Source organism: Homarus americanus, unplaced genomic scaffold (genome assembly GCF_018991925.1).
Source record: "Homarus americanus isolate GMGI-L3 unplaced genomic scaffold, GMGI_Hamer_2.0 scaffold57965, whole genome shotgun sequence".
Lineage (NCBI taxonomy): Eukaryota > Metazoa > Arthropoda > Malacostraca > Decapoda > Nephropidae > Homarus > Homarus americanus.
In genome coordinates, this window is record NW_024725031.1 from 4,631,032 (window position 1) to 4,651,170 (window position 20,139).

Below are 20,139 nucleotides of genomic sequence, written 5' to 3' on the forward strand. Positions count from 1 at the left end.
TATTTATTTTTTATTTTTTTTATATTATAAGTATATACATAAATTACAGAGGAATTGAAAAGCATCAATATAATGGGGGAGCAGTACAACCTGGGTTGTACAGTAATAAGGTTGAACAAAAGGACAGAGCTTTCAGGATTATGTCTAGTTGGCAATTATGTTTACAACAATGGTAATTTCTTATCTATTTACATGATAACTTCCGATAAAACGGTTTTGATGGTACAATAAAAGCAGGTACTGTATATATAGTAAGTGTTACAAGAAATATTAATACTTAGACAATAGATATTTTTTAAGAGATGATTTAAAGGAAGGTTTACAAGTTAAATTTTCCTCATAACGGTAGATGTAAGAATTCTACATCCTCTCAGACTCAGCTACACTACACACATGGCGGTCAGTATTAACCTTCTATTTACACTTTGACTCTTCCTTTGTTCGTCAATTGTATTTATTCTTTCTCTTCTTCTCTTCTTTCTCAGTTCTCTCGTACTTTATTTGTCTTTGTTATGGCTCATCCCAGTCGTGGGGGCTGTGGCATAATGCACTTGTTTTAACACTGGCTATGGGTGGCATGGGCAGAGAGTGGCACGGGCAGAGGATGACACAGGCTGTGGGTGGCACGGGCAGAGGGTGGCACTGGATGTGGGAGACACGGGCTGTGGGCGGCTCGGGCAGAGGGTCAACACTCACCTGACCTACAGTATAGTGGTCGCCATCAGTAAACTGTAATAAATGTCTCTTAAAATCGTCTCACGCTTCCCTGTGACCAGTGGGAGGTCATGGCTTCCCAGGTCATGTGGTCTCTCAGGTCATGCGGTCTCCCAGGTCATGCGGTCTCCCATTTGTGATCTTTCTTCTTGATTACACACACACACACACACACACACACACACACACACACACACACACACACACACACACACACACACACACACACTCTCTCTCTCGCTTGCTTGCTTGCCCTTCTAAAAGATCTAAGGAGGAACACTTAAGTCAGACTTGCATGTTGAGCAAATTAATAATAAGATACTGAAAGGAGGAGAACAAAGAGGAGGAGGAGAACGAGAAGGGGGAGGAGGAGGAGGAAGAGGAGGAGGAGGAGGAGGAGGAGGAGGAGGAGGAGACTAGAGAAGTAGGAGGAGGTGGATAAGAAAGAGAGAGAGAGAGAGAGAGGATGAGGCTGAAGAAATAAAGAGAGGAAGAACCGATGGAAGAGAAGAAGAAGAAGAACGAAAAGGAGGAGGAGGAGAAGGGAAAGAAAATCAGAGAATAATAGACGAGAAGAAGAAGAAGAAGAAGAAGGTGACGGAGGAAGCAGTAATGACAAGCGGCACGCCAGCCCTTCACTAACCTAATCCACTGACTCAGTCCCTCACTTGATCACATTTACCTTACAATTAACCCCAAATTTTACCACACTCGTAGGACCCCTAAAGTGCCTCGGGGGAGGGAGGGGGGATCTTACGTCAGGGGGGGACTTCTGGGGGTCATACAACAGGGTGTTCCTCTGGGGGGGTCCTACGTGGGGGTGTTTCTCTGGGGGAGGGTCCTACGTGGGGGTGTTCCTCTGGGGGGGGGGGACACCAGACCACCGACAATTGTGTTTGGGGAAGACTGGAGGGATCGAGGGGGATGTTCTATAGAGCTGACCTACTGCCGTGTAAATGGTGTTTGGAGAGAAGATGTTTTTGTGTTGTTTGCTGTGGGAAAGTTGTTTGTTTATTGTTTACTATGAGAGAAAGTTGTGTATACGATTATTACACAGGTGGGACTATTACCTTTAGCTGCGTCAGTAGCTGTATGTGTACCTCGGTCACTGGCTCATTTACCACATTCTTCTCTTCCTCTTTCTCATTCTCCTTCTTCTTCTTCCAGTCTTTTTTTCCATCTATCTCTTCATTTTCTTACTCCTCATATTTTTCCTTCTCTGCTCCTCCGCTTTCTATTCCTGCTGCTCCTTTACCTTCTCCTTCACCACATTCTCTGTCTCCTCTTCCTCTCCTCCTCCACATTTTCCTCTTCTTCCATATCCTCCTCCTCCTCCTCCTCTCCTCCTCCACATCTTCCTCTTATTCCATATCCCCCTTCTCCTCCTCCTCCTCCTCCTCCAGCAGGCAGTACCTCAGGTGGGCCCCCTGATATCAGGCCAAATTACAGGTGTGAGCGTGGCGGCTCAGGTGGTAATCACACACAATCTCTCAGGTAATTCTTGGCTTCCGGGTCATCAGACACTTAGTTCACTTTTTGGAGGGATGAGTAACGAGGGGCATCGTGTGGGCGTGACGAGGGCGTGGAGTGGGCGTGGTGTGGGCGGCGCTGGTGATCGATCAGGTGTTTGATTACCTGGTGATGGTGGCAGGATGGCTGCAGTGTGGATGATGATGGCAGGGTCCAGCGATGATGATGGCAGGGTCCAGCGATGATGATGGCGGGGTATAGCGGTGATGATGGCAGCCTCCACGAAACACACACAATGCTCACTCCTCCTCCCCCTAATTCTGCCGCACGCGTCTTTGGTGTAGCAGGTGACAGGCGTTAGGAAGCAGGTGGCTGGGGTCAGGTAGCAGGATACCAGTAGCCATTTCTACGGTATAGAAGGATAGTGGAGGGCTCAGTAGCAAACCTTGCACCTCTAAGACCATCAGCCAGTACAGTAACCACCACCATAATACTGTGTACAAAGTGAACTGCGTCAGACTGGTGCAGTAAGTGGCCGGTCTACTGTGAGTTACAGTCGGGTGCCGTGTAATATTATAGGCTGCGGGCAGTGAAAGAGGTCAGCTTTAGACTGCAGCTGGTCGCTGAAGTCAGCTGTAGGCAGCGGAAAGGTGGTGCTTGTGGTGGGTTGGTGGACCGGCAAAGGTGCAGTCAAATAATGGGGAATGCGGTAGGCGGGTGGAAGGGGAGCTGCGGTAGTGCGGAGAGCTCGGTCGGCTGCAGGGTGAGAGGAGCTGCGATAGTGCGGAGAGCTCGGTCGGGGGGGATGGGGGGGGGGCAATAAAGAAGGAACAGCCACCACCAATAATTATCAGCTTCGGTCATTGAAATATTTGGTGTTGAAAGCAGCAAGAACCGACGTGCCTGGGGCGACCTCCACCTTCTGCTGGCCACCGACCTTCCCACAGTGTTTGGCTCACCCACACGCGCCTCCTGCTCACCCCCTCCTGAACGAACCATTACGACACTGCCCATTAAATTACCTCCGGCATGTACACAATCACATGATAGCCTTGTTAATAGGGTAATTTTTATTTTGTGTGTGTGTGTGTGTTTGTGGTCGCCATATTGCCTTCCTCTGTATTTTTCTCATTGTTGTCAGTTAAAATTTATTGTTTGTGAAATTTTATTGTTTTATCAAAAATATGTGAGACTTTTCGCTGACGGCTGTTGTTGCCTCCAGATGATCACAGACAGACAGACAGACAGACAGACAGACAGACAGAGAGACAGACAGAGAGACACGATCGTTGTCATTTATAGGTGTTGACACTAAAATTTGTAGACTACCGACGAAAAAAAATAACTTCGACGATAAAATATACTTACAGTACATACATACATACATACATACATACATACATACATACATACATACATAACCACTGTTACACCAATGTATATACAGACACCAGGTGAGGGCAAGACAAGAGGTAGCTAGAAGAAGACATATAAAGAAAATTAAATTAGCTTCATAACTCAGGTAGATGGAGCAGGTACACTTGTTTTACCTGTGTGTGTGTGTGTGTGTGTGTGTGTGTGTGTGTGTGAGGAGAGGTAGATATTATAAGGTCATTTTGGTCGACTCACCTCACTTTTATGGCTCCAGCGACGACACTGACCACCTCGCGTGTATCTGTTATCATGCGTACCCTGCAACACGGGGTATCTGTTATCATGCGTACCCTGCAACACGGGGTATCTGTTATCACTCCTTCCCTGCAACAAGGGGTATCTGTTATCATGCGTACCCTGCAACACGGGGTATCTGTTATCATGCGTACCCTGCAACACGGGGTATCTGGTATTACTCCTTCCCTGCAACACGGGGTATCTGTTATCATGCGTACCCTGCAACACGGGGTACCTGTTATCATGCGTACCCTGCAACACGGGGTATCTGGTATTACTCCTTCCCTGCAACAAGGGGTATCTGTTATCATGCGTACCCTGCAACACGGGGTATCTGTTATCATGCGTACCCTGCAACACGGGGTATCTGGTATTACTCCTTCCCTGCAACACGGGGTATCTGTTATCATGCGTACCCTGCAACACGGGGTACCTGTTATCATGCGTACCCTGCAACACGGGGTATCTGGTATTACTCCTTCCCTGCAACAAGGGGTATCTGTTATCATGCGTTCCTTGCAACACGATGTATCAGTTGCAACATTTATATTGATGATGGAGGGGAGGGGGAGTGTGTCCTACTACGCTTCCTGTCAAATAATTCATTACATGGTACCAATAACACGGGATCATTACTAATAGAACTGACGTTATACAAGCCTTAGAATACAGCCCAGGTCTTATTACTCTACAGAACTTCTAAGTCTTCAACAAGTCTCTGGATGTAATAGTTAAGTAAGAATTATACTCTTCGTTTCCTGTTCAATAATTTACGAAACATTAACGACAAATCTCTGTATTAGTTGTTTAATCGACTGTGGTTATGTTCCAATTATACCAGATATGGCGAGTGTTATCCATTAATTTAGTACCTAATTCCATCAGTAGCCGTCTAAAGTAATCAAACCCTAATAAGATCTGATCTAACACCCTTCTTTAGTACTATTTTATCACCTATAATTACCCAGTATCTATAACAGTAATGAGGGTATAATTACACTCCATATAACACAGTATTATCTAACTCTTCATCAAAATATAACAAACAGTGAGAAATTACACCAGGTAAGTGTATCGACAGGTAGACTAATGACCTCAGGTAATGTCGTGTTCTCATTCAGTATTTCATCACACATTACTGGTTCTTAGTTATCAGTTAAGCTATATTATGGTGGTTGGGTTGGGTTGGGTTAGGCTAGGGTACTGACTCTTCGCTTATATGAGTGGCGGTACAGTATATTACAGTAGTTATATAGAATGGTGGAGAGAATAGTGACCCAGTAGAGTAATTTAGTGCAATTTTTTCTTGGTACTCACTCAGGAATGAGGTTGGCACGCCTGGCACCCCTTTGGTTCCTCTTGATGGCTGACTGGGCCCCCTAGTTCTATTTACAATTAGCTTTCAGTCCTAAGGGGCCCCATATCTAATTTAGCTTTGTTATTATGATTGAGGTCTAGTCTAATGGAACCTTCAACTCAACCTATTATAACCAGTTGAGGAGGTACCAAGAGGCTCAGCCATGTTGATATTCACTTTGTGTTTGTGAGAAAAAAATAGTTGAATAATCCGCTTCAGTTTCAATTACACGTAAGTAAAGCTGATATGTTAGTTGGCTCTGACCTGAAACATGGCCGCTTTTTACCAGGTCCACCTCTCTGGAATTAGTACCCAGATGGCCACAATGACCAGAGGTATCATCTGGTTGTGTCGTGAAACATGGCCACATTTAACCTAGATTATAACTTGATGAAGACCTTGGGGCGAGGAATCAGGTGATGGCCACAAGTTACACCACAAATAATGACCCCGAAATATGGCCACACTTGACCTTAAAAATGACCCAAGACTTAATTTAACCTGGAGTATGTAGGAGCAATAATAACAACCTCGAGTGGGACTTGTGACCAGTTCTCTCTGTCCGTCTCCTGCTGGTGGTCTTGAGTCTGGCAGCCACCACCACCCCTCCTGTACCCCAGTGTAGTGTGTGTGTGTGTTCTCTTTTTTTTTTTGTCCCACCGCGTCAGTTTATGAGCACCGGGGAGCGTTTATATTAACGTAATTAGCATGTTAATGTGATGATGGATATTAACTTTCGGTGTGACTTATGAGCGGATGTTACTAATTATTATTTTTTTGTCAGGGGTTTAAAATGTCTCTCTCTTATTTTTCTTTTTTTGTATGAGAGGAAAATACTTGAAATGTGGATAATTCTCCACGTCTCATTACCTACCTGTGTAATTAAGGAGTCAACCTGGGTGGTAGGGAGAGGGGAGCGGAGAGGGAGGGATTGGAAGAAGGGAAGAGAGGGAGGAATTGTGGGAAGGGTTAAGAAAAGGGGGAATTGGGGGAAGGGATGAGGGAGAGCGAGGGATTGGGAGAAGGGATGGAGGAGAGGGAGGGATAGGAGGATGAATGTTACGGAATTGGCGTCACTGGTACCTACTTACCTACCGACCTGAGCTGTTGTCTCCGTCACCTGGTAGGGAAAGAGATGGATTGGTAAATGAATACAGAGAAGGATAGTGTAGGAGGAGGAGGAGGAGGAGGAGATAAAAATGAGGATGAAAAACAGAAGGAGGAGGAGGAAGAGGACGGTCGACAGAGGGATGCTTGGAGGGCTTTGTCCACTGTTGGTAGGAAGGTGTGTGTGTGTGTGTGTGTGTGTGTGTGTGTGTGTGTGTGTGTAAGGAAGAAAAGTGTTTGTATGATGCTGTATGGTGTGTGTATGGTGCTGGTCCCTGTATGATGTGACAGTATTAATGGCCATCTATCTATAGTGAAAAGGTCCTAAACTATGAGAAAATAGAAGTGTATAGCGAGAGGTCTTAGTATATTATATGTGATAATATAGCGAATATATATTGAGACTATATATTTAACACCTATAGTAGAAAAGTTAACCACTGTGTTAAGAACTTGATATATTAACCTGATTATTGGGGTCTGATAAACGCTGTTCCTGACCTCTGATGTAGCTTACAAGATGAATTGAGGGTGCACAATAAACTAGTCACTCCCGGGTTAGAACTACAAAAAAATAATTCAAATTCATGATGGGACGCGTAGGGAGTGACACGAAAATGCAATATGGAGTCCATGTGTTATATTGTGAGGGAGAGAGGGAGGGAACTTGGTGGGTGTGTGGGTGGCTAGGGTGGTGAGGGTGGCTGGGGTGTTGGAGAGGGACCACCATTAATCAGACGGGGTGGTGAGCTGGGAAGTGATATTGCTCTGCCACCGCTGCCGCCCCCCCCCCCCGCCCTCCCGGCCGCCCACCACTGCCACCCTGCCGCCCACCGCTCTCCATATTGGCAGCGGCACTAATTGTTGTGGGTCCATTAATAACAGTGACGCTCTACCATCGTCCACACGCTTCATTTATCACTCGTGGCACTTTTGATGACTGGCACCAGTTGGCACCTCAGCTTGTACTGCCTCCCTGACTGGTGGTGCTGGTGCTTTAAGTTGACTGACTGACTGTTTGGCTGTATCTGAAGGTGTAAATTAACTGAATGACTGGCTTACTGACTCGTCCTCATGCTGGTGTTATAAGTTGACTGAGTGACTGACTGTTGTAAACCGAATAATGTTAATAACATGAGGATAACCTTGTGTCAACCAGGTACACCCATCAGTAACACTGTTCTCCCGCCCATCAGGTACACCCATCACTAACACTATGTTCTCCCGCCCATCAGGTACACCCATCACTAACACTGTTCTCCCGCCCATCAGGTACACCCATCAGTAACACTGTTCTCCCGCCCATCAGGTACACCCATCACGCCACCACTATAAGCCCTCCTCTCTGCCCATCAGGCACACCCATCAGTAACACTGTGTTCTCCCTCCCATCAGGTACACCCATCACTAACACTGTTCTCCCCGCCCATCAGGTACACCCATCAGTAACACTGTCTTCTCCTGCCCATCAGGTACACCCATCACTAACACTGCTCCCTCCCTCCCATCAGGTACACCCACTGGGCAACACTGTTCTCCCTGCCCATCAGGTACAATTCCATCAGCACACTGTTCTCCTGCCCATCAGGTACACCCATCACCAACACTGTTCTCCTCCCATCAGGTACACCCATCAGTAACACTGTTCTCCCGCCCATCAGGTACACCCATCACTAACACTGTACATCAGGCAAGCCACCCATCAGTAACACTGTTCTCCCTGCCCACCAGGTACACCCATCACAACACTATGTTTTCCCGCCCATCAGGTGCACCCATCACTAACACTATGTTCTCCCGCCCATCAGGTACACCCATCATCAACACTGTTCTCCCGCCCATCAGGTACACCCATCAGTAACACTGTTCTCTGCCCATCAGGTACACCCATCACTAACACTGTTCTCCCGCCCATCAGGTACACCCATCAGTAACACTGTTCTCCCGCCCATCAGGTACACCCATCACTAACACTGTTCCCTCCTGCCCATCAGGTACACTCATCACTAACACTGTTCTCCCGCCCATCAGGTACACCCATCACTAACACTATGTTCTCCCGCCCATCAGGTACACCCATCACTAACACTGTTCTCCCGCCCATCAGGTACACCCATCACTAACACTGTTCTCCCGCCCATCAGGTACACCCATCACTAACACTGTTCTCCCGCCCATCAGGTACACCCATCACTAACACTGTTCTCCCGCCCATCAGGTACGCCCATCAACCGGCTGCCCATCATGGCCAAGCAGGTGCTGGACCTCTACGAGCTGTACAACCTGGTGGTGGCTCGCGGCGGCCTCGTGGACGTCATCAACAAGAAGTTGTGGCAAGAGATTATCAAGGGACTGAAACTGCCTTCCTCCATCACCAGCGCCGCCTTCACCCTCAGAACCCAGTAAGTTCTTGTGACCTTCACCCTCAGAACCCAGTAAGTTCTTGTGACCTTCACCCTCAGAACCCAGTAAGTTCTTGTGACCTTCACCCTCAGAACCCAGTAAGTTCTTGTGGCCTTCACACTCAGAACCCAGTAAGTTCTTGTGGCCTTCACCCTCAGAACCCAGTAAGTTCTTGTGACCTTCAATTTGAGAACCCAGTAAAGCTCTGCAGACCTTCACTCTCAGAACCCAGTAAGCTCTGTGGCCTTCACCAGAACCCAGTAAGCTCCCAGGACCTTCAATTTCAGAACTCCAGTAAGTTCTGTGGCCTTCACCAGAACCCAGTAAGTTCTGTGACCTTTCACCCTCAGAACCCAGTAAGTTCTAGACCTTCACCCTCAGAACCCAGTAAGTTTCAGACTGCACCTCAGAACCCAGTAAGTTCTTGTGGCCTTTACACTCAGGAACCCAGTAAGTTCTTGTGACCTTCACCAGAACCCAGTAAGTTCTAGACCTTCACACCAGAACCTGTGGTAAGTTCTTAGACCTTCAATTCTCAGAACCCAGTAAGTTCTTAGACCACCCCAGAACCCAGTAGCTCTTGAGATCATACTACACCATCCAGCACCTTTTCCACACCTTCCATTTCCACGCCACCCGCCCCCCCACTTTCTTCCCTCCTATCCATTCCCGTCTGGTCCCCTTCCATCCTCACATTGACCATCCCACATTACTCCTCCCCCCTCCTCCTCCCTTTCCTGTCTATCCCCCTTCCATACTCACATCGACCATCCCACGCCTCTCCATCCCTCTCATCCTCTGGCCGCCCATCCTACACTTTCCCACGCCCGCCCATCCAAGGAAATTGAGGTTTGCATTAGTGATGAGCTCAGACCTGGTAGTGAGGACCCAGTGGCAGGCGCTGCTGGGGGAGGTGAGCTCAGGTGGTGTGTGTGGGGGGGTGATGGTGTGTTCGTGGGGGCTGACGACACAATGGTACTTCGATTCGTTTCTTCTTTAATACATAATGTAAGGAGAGCTACGGGGATCAGTTAGTAGTAGTAGATGATGTAGTAGTAGTACCCTGAAGTACCCTGTAGCTTTAGAAGTAGTAGAAGTAGTAGTAGTTGTATTATTATTATTAGTTGTAGTTGTAGTAGTAGTAGTAAGTGTAATAAATGGTAGAAAGAGAAGAGAAGAGAAGGAGGAGGAGGAGGAGAAGGAAAATAACGAAGATTGATAGACCATATACAATAATATTCAAAAGCCATTCACAATACCCAAAGTGGCTCAGAAATTACCATCGTGAATAATAGTTAGTTTGTGTATCTTGTCAATATCTTTTTCATCGTTGTTGTGATAGAAACAGATACATTTTCTAAGCCTTGGGTGACAGACTCCTTGTATGTTAAGACTGAGCCAGAGGGGAACTTTGACTTCAATAATTGTTTTGATTTTTAATACGATTTGAATTCTTTCGAGTTTGTTGTGTTGGCTTAGTGAACTCATGTGAAGGGCTTGAGGGGAGGAGGGAGGGAGGATAAAAGGAATGGAGGAAAGGGAGGATAGAAAGGAAGGAAGGAAGGTATGAAGGGGGTGTTGACGGAGGGAGGAAGTTATGGGATTGAAGGTGGAGGAGGCAAGGAGAGTGAAGGAGAGGGAGGAGGGATTGAAGGAGGGAGGAGGCAAAGGGAGTTGGGGGAGGGAGGGATTTGGAAGGGAAGATTGAAGGAGGGGAAGGAAGGAGATTGAGGGAGGAAGATTGAAGGAAATTGAAGGAGGGAGAGAGGAAGGGTGGAGATTGAAGGAGGGAAGGAGGCAAGGGAGGGGAATGAAGGAGTGAGGCAAGGGAGGAGATTGAAGGGAGAGAAGGATGGAGGGGGATTGAAGGGAGGGAGCGTCAGCGAGACTCATAAGTGACCAGCGCTCTTGCTATCAATTTAAATATTTGGCTGTTGACATGAATTATGCATGGCTTACTGGTGGTGCCCGGACCTCTCTCTCTCTCTCTCTCTCTCTCTCTCTCTCTCTCTCTCTCTCTCTCTCTCTCTCTCTCTCTCTCTCTCTCTCCCCTTCTTCATCTCTCTCACTTCCATCTCCTTCTCTTTTTCTCACATCCCTTTTTATTATCTTTCTCCCTTCCTCCCTCCCTCCCTTACCTTCCTATCTCTCTCCTTCATCTACCATTTCCCTTCCATTTCCCTCTATCTTTATCACCCCTCTCCCTCACGTCCATCACCTCCCTATCCCCCTTTCTCTTTATCATCTCTCCCCCACTTCTCTTTCCCTCATCTTCCCTTCCTTCTCTCCCTCCCCCCTTACCTCCCTCCTAGATAACACAGCAACAAGCCAAAAATCCTTACGTCATTTTTTCTCCAAATTTTCTTTCATTAACTAAAACGTAACAGAAGGTAGAGTCTTAGTGCAATTACGTATCCATTACAAGGTAGAGTCTCAACGTATTTCAGCATCCATTAAGGGGTAGAGTCTCAATGCAGCAAAGTATCCATTTTTTTTATCCCCTTATTAATAATCTTTATCTTGTAAGTTAATAAAGCAATCCAGGTTGATCCATTCATCTACTTTTGAGTTATAGAATAAATAAATCTTTCTCCCTCCCTGTGTCACTAGTTCAGGGGGGGAAATTGAATCGCATGAAGATTAGGCACCCTAACATATTATACCTAATGATTAACCACCCTAACCTAACCTAACTTTACCTACCTTACCTTAACCCAACTTAACCTAACCTAACCTAACCTAACCTAACTTAACCTACCTTACCTTAACCCAACCTAACCTAACCTAACCTAATCTATTTCACCATAAGAATAACTACCCTAACGCTAACCTAATTTAACCTAACCCCACAAGCAGAGTTAAGGTATCTGATCATCAGGTGAAATAAACTGGTGTGGCTGGGGAGGGGGGAGGGAGGGAAGGAGGGGATGGAGGGGAAGGGGATTGGAGAGAGAGACTAATCTTCAAGTGAAATCAGAAAATCTCATCCTGCCAATCATTACAGAGGTGGGGGTGAGGAGTAATGGCGTGTGTCTGGCCAGTATGCAAATTAGGCGGTGTATTAGATATGTAATTACGATGTCATTAATAATAAACCCTGGACCTTGGAGTGGCCACTGGGGTTCCTCTTGTCATATTCAACGGGAGATGTGATCCTCTTTCACCAAGACTCGACGCTTACCTCTTATACTACATGAAGCTGTGTGTTAGGGAGGGGGGGTACTGTTTATGTCTAAGGGAGGGACTATAGAGTATTTGTTTCCTGTCTTTGTTTAGTGTTATACATAGTGTCTATAGAGGGTTGTGTGTTTGTTTGTGGAGGGTCGTTCTTCTTTGTTTAGAGGGACATACTTCTCTTTATCCAGTGCCATGCTTCGGTGTTTTATCAGTGCAAGGTCATTTTTTTCTTTGGGGGCCATATTTTTCTCTCTGTAAGGAACGATGAACGAGACTTGATGAAAAACTTGATAACAACAAAATTAAAACGACATGGAACCTAAGATAATTAACCTGACAATGTACAGGTGTGAGGGAGAGGAGGAGGAAGAGGAGAAGAGAGAAAGGAAGAGAGAGGGTGATGGAGAAGAAGAGCGTAAGCGAGAGGAAGGGAGAGGGAGAAGAAGAAGGAGAGAGGGAAAAGTAGAGTGAGAGGGAGAGAGATAGAGGGAAAGAGAGAGGAGGGAGAGAGGGAAAGGGGGAAGGAAAGGACAGATGGGAGGGAGGGAATGATAGGAAGAGGACGGAGAAGAGATGGGGGGGAGGACGAGGGAAAGATAGAGGAGGGAGAGGGGGTAGAGAGGGACTGGGAGCGAGGGAAAGGAAGGGAGACGGGGTAGAGAGGGACTGGGAGGGAGAGAGAGGAGGAAAAAGAGGGAGAGGATATGGGAGGGAGGGAGGAAGGAAGAGGGGGGACAGGTGTGTTAACCCTTCCCCAGGTGTTCTTAACCACACTAACACGCCTAAATAAATTTATGATGGACGTATCATTCGTGAGAGACAAGAACCCTCCTCCTTCTCCCCCCTCTTCCTCCTTCCCTTCCTCTTCCTCCTTACCTTCCTCTTCCTCCTCTTCCCCAAAATAAGCTATTAATCGACGCATCAGTCGCTAAATAAAAGACCTTCCTCCTCCTCCTCTTCCTCCTCCCCCTCCTTCTCTTCCTCCTCCCCTCCTCCTCTTCCCCCTCCTCCTCTCTTGTTACCATGACTGGCGTCTTCCGCTCCTCGCCCACAACTCAATATTCGACAGCAATTTGTTTTTTAACCACGAATTCCAAATTACAATAATATCTTTATCGCTGTTTTGTTTTTCTTTACATATTATTTTCACGACTCGATAAAAATCCCCGAAACAAATTATATGCAAGAGGCTGGTATGTTTAAATGCCTCTCTGTCCATCTCGTAATTGCCTTTTTAAATGCCTGTCTATTTCCTCTTGATTGTCTGTCGAAATCTCTGTCTGTCTGTCTGTGGTACATGTGCGGGGAGTGATAATTTAGTGGGGATATGCCAGAAGTATATGTCTGTCTGTTTAAATAGCTATCTGTCTAAATGTCTGTCTTTCTCTCCGTCCTCAACTTACATTACTTCCTTTCTTACCATTTATTTCTCCTCCTCCTCCCTTTTCCTCTTCCCTCTCCTCCTACCCGTGTCCCTTCTTGCGTACTCATCCTCCTCCTCTTCCTCCATCCCTCTCTCACTTTTACCTCCTCCTCCTATCCATTCCCTTCTCACCTCCTCCTCCTCTCTCTCATCCTACCCTTCCTCCTCCCACCTCTTCCTCCTCCTTCCCATCCCCTCTCTCAACTCCTCCTCCTCTTACCCATCCTCCTCCTACTCTTACCCATCCTCCTCCTCCTCCTACCCATCCTCCCCCTCCTTCCTACCCCCTCCTCCTCCTCCTCCTCCTCCTCCTCCCTACCCTTCCTCCTCCTCCTCCCCCCCTCCTCCTCCTCCTCCTCCCTACCCTCCTCCTCCTCCTCCTCCTCCTACCCCTCCCTCCTCCTCCTCCTCTCCCCCCTCCCTACCCCTCCCCTCCTCCTCCTCCTCCTCCTCCTCCTCCTGCATTAACATTACAATATCCCGGACAATCATATTTATTAGGCAGTAGTGGTGGTGGTCACCCGGGGCGCTTCACTAAGGGGTTCTCCGATCACCTTGATTAAACCAGCCTCGTCCTCGCTCGTGATTGGCGGAGGCGGCACCCTAGATGTAGTTTGATTGTTAATAGTCCATTTATTAAACACATTTCATATTTTATTGACTCTACATATTGCGATTGGTGAGATAATGGGCGTGATATTGTTGGTTTATATTCAAGGGTCTGTGATAGGAGTTGTAATGTGTGATGTTTATATGAGTTAGGGATGGTGTTTACCTGTGTAGAAAACGGGAGTTATTTGGGGTTGATCGTTTTAAATGAGGAGGAATGTTACTTTAGTGTCCACGTGTCAGTCTTTATCATACTGTAAAAAAAAAAAAAAATCCTAATATGATAAATACCAGTGAGAATTTTTTTTGGGGTATTATTCTTTACAGTAACTCAACCTCAAACACCACCAATAGTACACACAGTTTATTTTGATGGTAGAAATAGAACAATGTAAACAAACATATATATTAACTTAACAGGTGACATAAAACACTCAAACACTCGTTGGGTGGCCGGTTTGGCGTTAGTGTCTTGTGTGACGTCATCAGCCAGTTGGATATGACCTGACGCTATTCGGGAACTTAATTTTTTTCTTCGAGTCTTTGGATATTTGATTTATTTAATCTATGGAAATAAAAGACCTGAGTCAAATATCTCATTATGTTTTATTTTCCCTGTATTATTATTCATTTATGGTGAGGTGAATTATACACATGCCAGCTCTGACAGGTGTGTATGTGTGTGTGTGTTTCTGGCTGCAGCTGTGGTCTTGGACACATGAGGGTGGTGGTGAGGACACATGAGGGTGGTGGTCTTGGACACATGAGGGTGGTGGTGAGGACAAATGAGGGTGGTGGTGAGGACACATGGTGGTGAGGACACATGAGGGTGGTGGTGAGGACACACACATGAGGGGTGGTGGTGAGGACACATGAGGACACATGAGGGGTGGTGGTGAGGACACATGAGGGTGGTGGTGAGGACACATGAGGGTGGTGGTGAGGACACATGGGGTGGTGGTGAGGACACATTATAGGGGGTCGTCAGATGGCCAAGCTGCAGGAGGAGGTGTTGATGAAAGAGGGAAGGAGGGAGGAGGAGAGGGAGGAGGAGGGAGGAGGAGGAGGATGAGGAGGAGGAGAACAAGGAGGAACAAGGTAAGGACGTGTGAAGGTGTAAGGGTAAATTCTAACTCCACAATTACATACCAGGTATCAGGTGGTATGGGAGAGGGTACTAAAGCAACAACAGTAAGTACACAACAGCATACAGCACAGCACACAACAGCATACAGCACAGCACAGCTTGCGTGGGAGGAGGGAGGGGAGGGGTCTGGCCATCATCACACAAGCTGCTACTGGTGTTAAGCGCCTCGCCTCGCCTCGCAGTAACCCCGTGACCGCCAGACTGACCCGTCGCTCCTATTGCCTCCTGCCACACGACCCATTGTGCCATGGCAGAGCTCTGGGCTGGAGGCCACGTGGACAACATTCTCTGAGCTCAAAGGGTTACAATGTGGACAGGAGATAGTTGCCGACACACACACCGCTGTCTGTTACCTCCCGCACTGACACTTGTCACCCACACTCCTACAAATCATCTGGAGGCACCCAAGTGAACACCTCCAAAACGAGTTGTTGAGACCCGCGTATACATTATCTGTCGTGTTTACTATGTGTCGTTTTCTGTTGTTGTAACTGATGAACTCACTCATGTGATGGAACCTAACCTAACCTAACCTAAGTTTACGGACTACAGAAACACACACTCACACACACACACACACACACACACACACACACAAGACCTTAAAACAGCTAACAACTGCTAGCATGATCTAACAAGACCTAAAGACCCAATTAGACCTAACAAGACCTAAGAACAGCTAACTAGACCTAACAAGACCCAATAAGACCTAACAAAACCTAACAAGATCTAAAAAGACCTACACACATACACACACAAACACACACAAGACCTAACAACAGCTAACAACTGCTAGCAAGACCAAACAATAGCTAACAAGACCAAACAATAGCTAACAAGACCAAACAATAGCTAACAAGACCAAACAAGACCAAACAAAAATTAACAACAGCTAACAAGACCTAACTAGACCGAACAGGACCTAATAACAAGTATGGGTTCGTGTTGTAACAAGCTCATTTAAGTTACACGTATTAACTATGCATAACATGAGACGGTAATGGAAGACAACTGCTATAGCGGGGTTGTTTATGTTAGGTCAGGGCTTGTTAGTCTGTTTGTCGGGCCCCGAACTGTTATTATTGTGTGTGTGTGTGTGTGTGTGTGTGTGTGTGTGTGTGTGTGTGTGTGTGTGTGTGTGTGTGTGTGTGTGTGTGTGTTCTAGCTCGTGTGCGTTCGTGTGGCCTTGTGTGTACGTGTGTGAGCGTCCATGTTCCTTTATATGATCGTGGCCTTGTGTGTACGTGTGAGCGTCCGTGTCCTTATATACTCGTATGTTCGTGCCCTTGTGTGTGTGTGTATGACCGCCCGTGTTCCCATATATGTTCGTGGCCTTGTGTGTGCGAGCGTCCGTGTCCGTGAGGTTGGTAGCGATGTGGGTTTTATACTGTGGTATCGAGGCCAAGTAAGGCTGGGAGACTGTGGTCCGCGCGCTCGTAAACGGTGGGCGCGCCCCACGTAAGTCAGCCCCGACCACGCCCCCACACGCCCAACCCAGCCCACGCCCGCTACCGTCTTACTGGTGTGGCCGTCCTTCTGCCGTCGTCACCCCACGCCCTCCACCACTACTGGCAGGGCGTTCTTGGAAGATTCCTGTTTATAACGTTGGTGGTTGTGGTGGTAGTGGTGGTGGTGGAGTTGGTAAAAATAGTGGTAGTAGTTGTAGCAGTTATAGCAGTGGTGGTACTGGCTGGTGGTAACGATGTAGATAGTGGTTGTTGTAATGGTGTTTGGTAGTAGTGGTGGTAATGGTAGTAGTAGTTGTGGTAGTGGTACTAGTAGTAAGAACCAGTAGAACCACCACCTACTCCACGGATGGTAATGGCTCTCAGTGGTTCAAGAAACTATATGATAGTTAACGATGGAACTGATCTGAATAGTTTATGATAGTTCAGTTGTCTTGGGCCAGTGGAAGATAGTTCTGAGAGAGAGAGAGAGAGAGAGAGAGAGAGAGAGAGAGAGAGAAGTAATTCTAAACAGTCGCAAGTGAGAGATGGTTGTGAGAGAGAGAGAGTAATTCTAAACAGTCGCAAGTGAGAGATGGTTGTGGAGATAGAGAGAGAGAGAGAGAGAGAGAGAGAGAGAGAGAGAGAGAGAGAGAGAGAGAGAGAGAGATAACAGTTCTAAAAAAGTCATAAACGAGAAATAGTTCTAAGAGATGGAAATAGAGAGATAGCGACCCCCGGAAATACGTCAGTTCTGTTGCAGGAGATTACAACAGAGACGGCCTGAGGGAGATGAAGAACGTGTCCAGATTCTCAAAGATGTTTACATATTGACTGTCCATTTTACCTGTGAATATAAAGTTAATGACGTAACTATGAAATATTCTGTTAATTCTTATTTACGGAGTTTCTTAAGAATTTTAGGTCAGAATAGCAGGTGTCGTGGCCTAGCAGCAGGTGTGTTACCCCGGACAGGTGTATAACTGCAGGTAATGAGGTACTTACAGATGTTGACCTTGTCTCTCTACACCTGTATCACTTGTTTCTTGTAACTAGTGTAGAAGAAGACCTTGACGTTAAGTAATGGCAAATAGGACAAAAATTCCTTGATAAAAATTGTGTTCGTTTATTCAGTGTGTGTGTGTGTGTGTGTGTGTGTGTGTGTGTGTGTGTGTGTGTGTGTGTGTGTCTGTGTGTGTGTGTGTGTGTGTGTACCACCTCCGTCTAACCTGTCTACCTCTTGGCTTTCACTTCCGTCTTCTGTTGTCTCCGCCCGTCTCATCTTCCGCGCCTCACTTTATTTACCTAAATATCTTTGACGTCATTTTTATTCTAATTTTATTTACCTTCACTTTTGTTTAGGTGTTAAGTAAGTGCCACTTAAATTAACACTTAGGAGAGTTATGTGAGACTTCAAACACTTTCCCTCGCTTCCACCTCATCTCATCTCACCTCACCTCACCTCACTCACCTCACCTCCACCAATATAAACATTCTTCAGTAACTGCAGCCTTTATCTGACGTAGTATTTTCCTTGGCACAAAATATACTTTTTGTATGACTCAAAACATCCTCCTCCTTGACGCAAAACATTCTGCTTTTTGTGTCAGTCACCAAATCCTACATTCTATCTCGTTTTATCATTCTATAGTTTTCTTATTTTAACCTAACATAACCTAACCTGCTCTGCTCTAACCCAACCTAACCTAACATGACCTGACCTAACCTAACCTAACCTGACCTGACCTAACCTGACCTGACCTAACCTAATCTAACCTCTCTCTATGGTGGTTGTGTGTTTAGGAATGAAATAATAACACAGTAATGACACAGGTACCTCTTACCTGTGTGTGTAAAGTGAGGGAGGGAGAGAGGGAGCTATTTTGCGTGCCCTGGTCTCTCATTATTACATTGTGTGCCTGTGCCTGACTGTGTGTGTGTGTGTGTGTGTGTGTGTGTGTGTGTGCCTGTGCCTGACTGTGTGTGTGTGTGTGTGTTTGATGTATGCACCTCTCACTCAGGTTCCCAGGCCTAATCGGCGTTTGGACCAGCGAAGAGCAACTTTCATATCCCTTATGCGGCACTGACACGAATGCCCACTACGGCGCCTCTCCACGTACCCACTCACCCGCCTTTCCTTAACCAGTTTAAACTCTGAATTACCTGTCGGGTCGTTAACTCATCTCAGTATCACTTTGTTTTATACACGGTGTGATTGGATTATTAATACTGAAATAAAATAGGGGTAAAGACATAGCCCTGAGATACGCCATCATTAGAAGTCAAGAAGTTGCGTGATTCGTGATTCTCGTTGTTCCTGCCATTGGATAGAGAGAAATTATGATCTCCAGGAGGTTGATGGAGGAATGATAAGTTAGTGTTTTATGAAGGAGATGTTGCGAGAAAAACCTCACCTCACTCCTTCATCTCTCTCCCTCAAGTGCCAAGACAACAATCATGAGAGGAGAATATGTTGCAGGGTGTACCATAAGACACTGCAACCACCACCACAATCATCACCACTACAATCATCACCACCACAATCATCACCACCACAATCATCACCACTACAATCATCATCATCATCACTATCTCCTTCTCTTCTTCCGTCTCCCTCTCTCCCTCCTCATCCCTTCTTCCTCCTCTACTATCACCACCTCCTCCTCTTCTTCCTTCTCCTCCTCTACCATTACCTCCCCTTCTTCTTTCTTCTCCTCTTTTTTCTCTTCCCCTCCTCTTCCTTTACCATCACCACCTCTTCTTCCTTCTCCTCCTCTTCCTTCTCTTCCCATCCTCCTCCTCCACCATCACTTCCTTCCCCTCCTCTATCTGCCACCACCAATTCTCTTTGCTGCCCTCCTCCTCCTCTTCCTCCTTCTCCTCCACCATCACTTCCCCCTCTTCCTCCTCCTCCACCATCACCTCCCCCTCCTTCTCCTCCACCATCACTTCCCCCTCTTCCTCCTCCTCCACCATCACCTCCCCTCTTCCTCCTCCTCCACCATCGCCCCCCTCTCTTCTTCCTCTTCCACCATCACCTCCTCCTCCTCCTACCATCACCTCTCTCTCTTCCTCCTCCTACCATCACCTCTGTCTACCCTCCTCCTCCCCCCCCCCTTCCACCAACCTGTCATTTGAGCCTCCTTTCCCTCTGATCGTAAAATATATTCAACTCTGAGTTACCTTGAGCTGTGAGTCTTTTGTTCCTGTGGACGGCTTATGCAGGTATGCTAACCATCTCTTGTCAGGATGCTAAAACGTCATTCTACAGTCACTAATTCCGGGTCATCATAGAGTTGTGATGGATTTATATATGAATGCATTATGGTGATTTAAGGTCGAGGGTAGAGTTATAGTGCAGGAAGAGGAGGACGACGAGGATGAGGTGTTGAAGGTCGAGGTCAAGTTATAGTGCAGGAAGGTACTGGAGGAGGAGGTGCTGAAGGTCGAGGTCAAGTTATAGTGCAGGAGGATACTGGGGGAGGAGGAGCAGGACGAGGATGAGGTGTTGAAGGTCGAGGTCAAGTTATAGTGCAGGAGGATACTGGGGGAGGAGGAGTAGAGGAGGGGGTGGAGAGGAGGAGGAGGGGATGCACGAAGGGAGGTCGAGGTGAGC

The 20,139-nt window shown here is 46.8% G+C and overlaps 1 protein-coding gene across 1 annotated transcript in view; it reads left to right on the forward strand.

Moving 5' to 3' along the window:
* Window positions 1-3,867: 3,867 nt before the first annotated feature.
* Window positions 3,868-20,139, forward strand: part of LOC121864703 — a 39,664-nt gene continuing 23,392 nt past the window's right edge. The window contains exons 1-2 of the mRNA XM_042363862.1: window positions 3,868-4,324; window positions 8,538-8,721. Of these exons, the coding sequence (XP_042219796.1) occupies window positions 3,868-4,324; window positions 8,538-8,721 (641 nt within the window). The remainder of the gene's footprint in view (window positions 4,325-8,537; window positions 8,722-20,139) is intronic.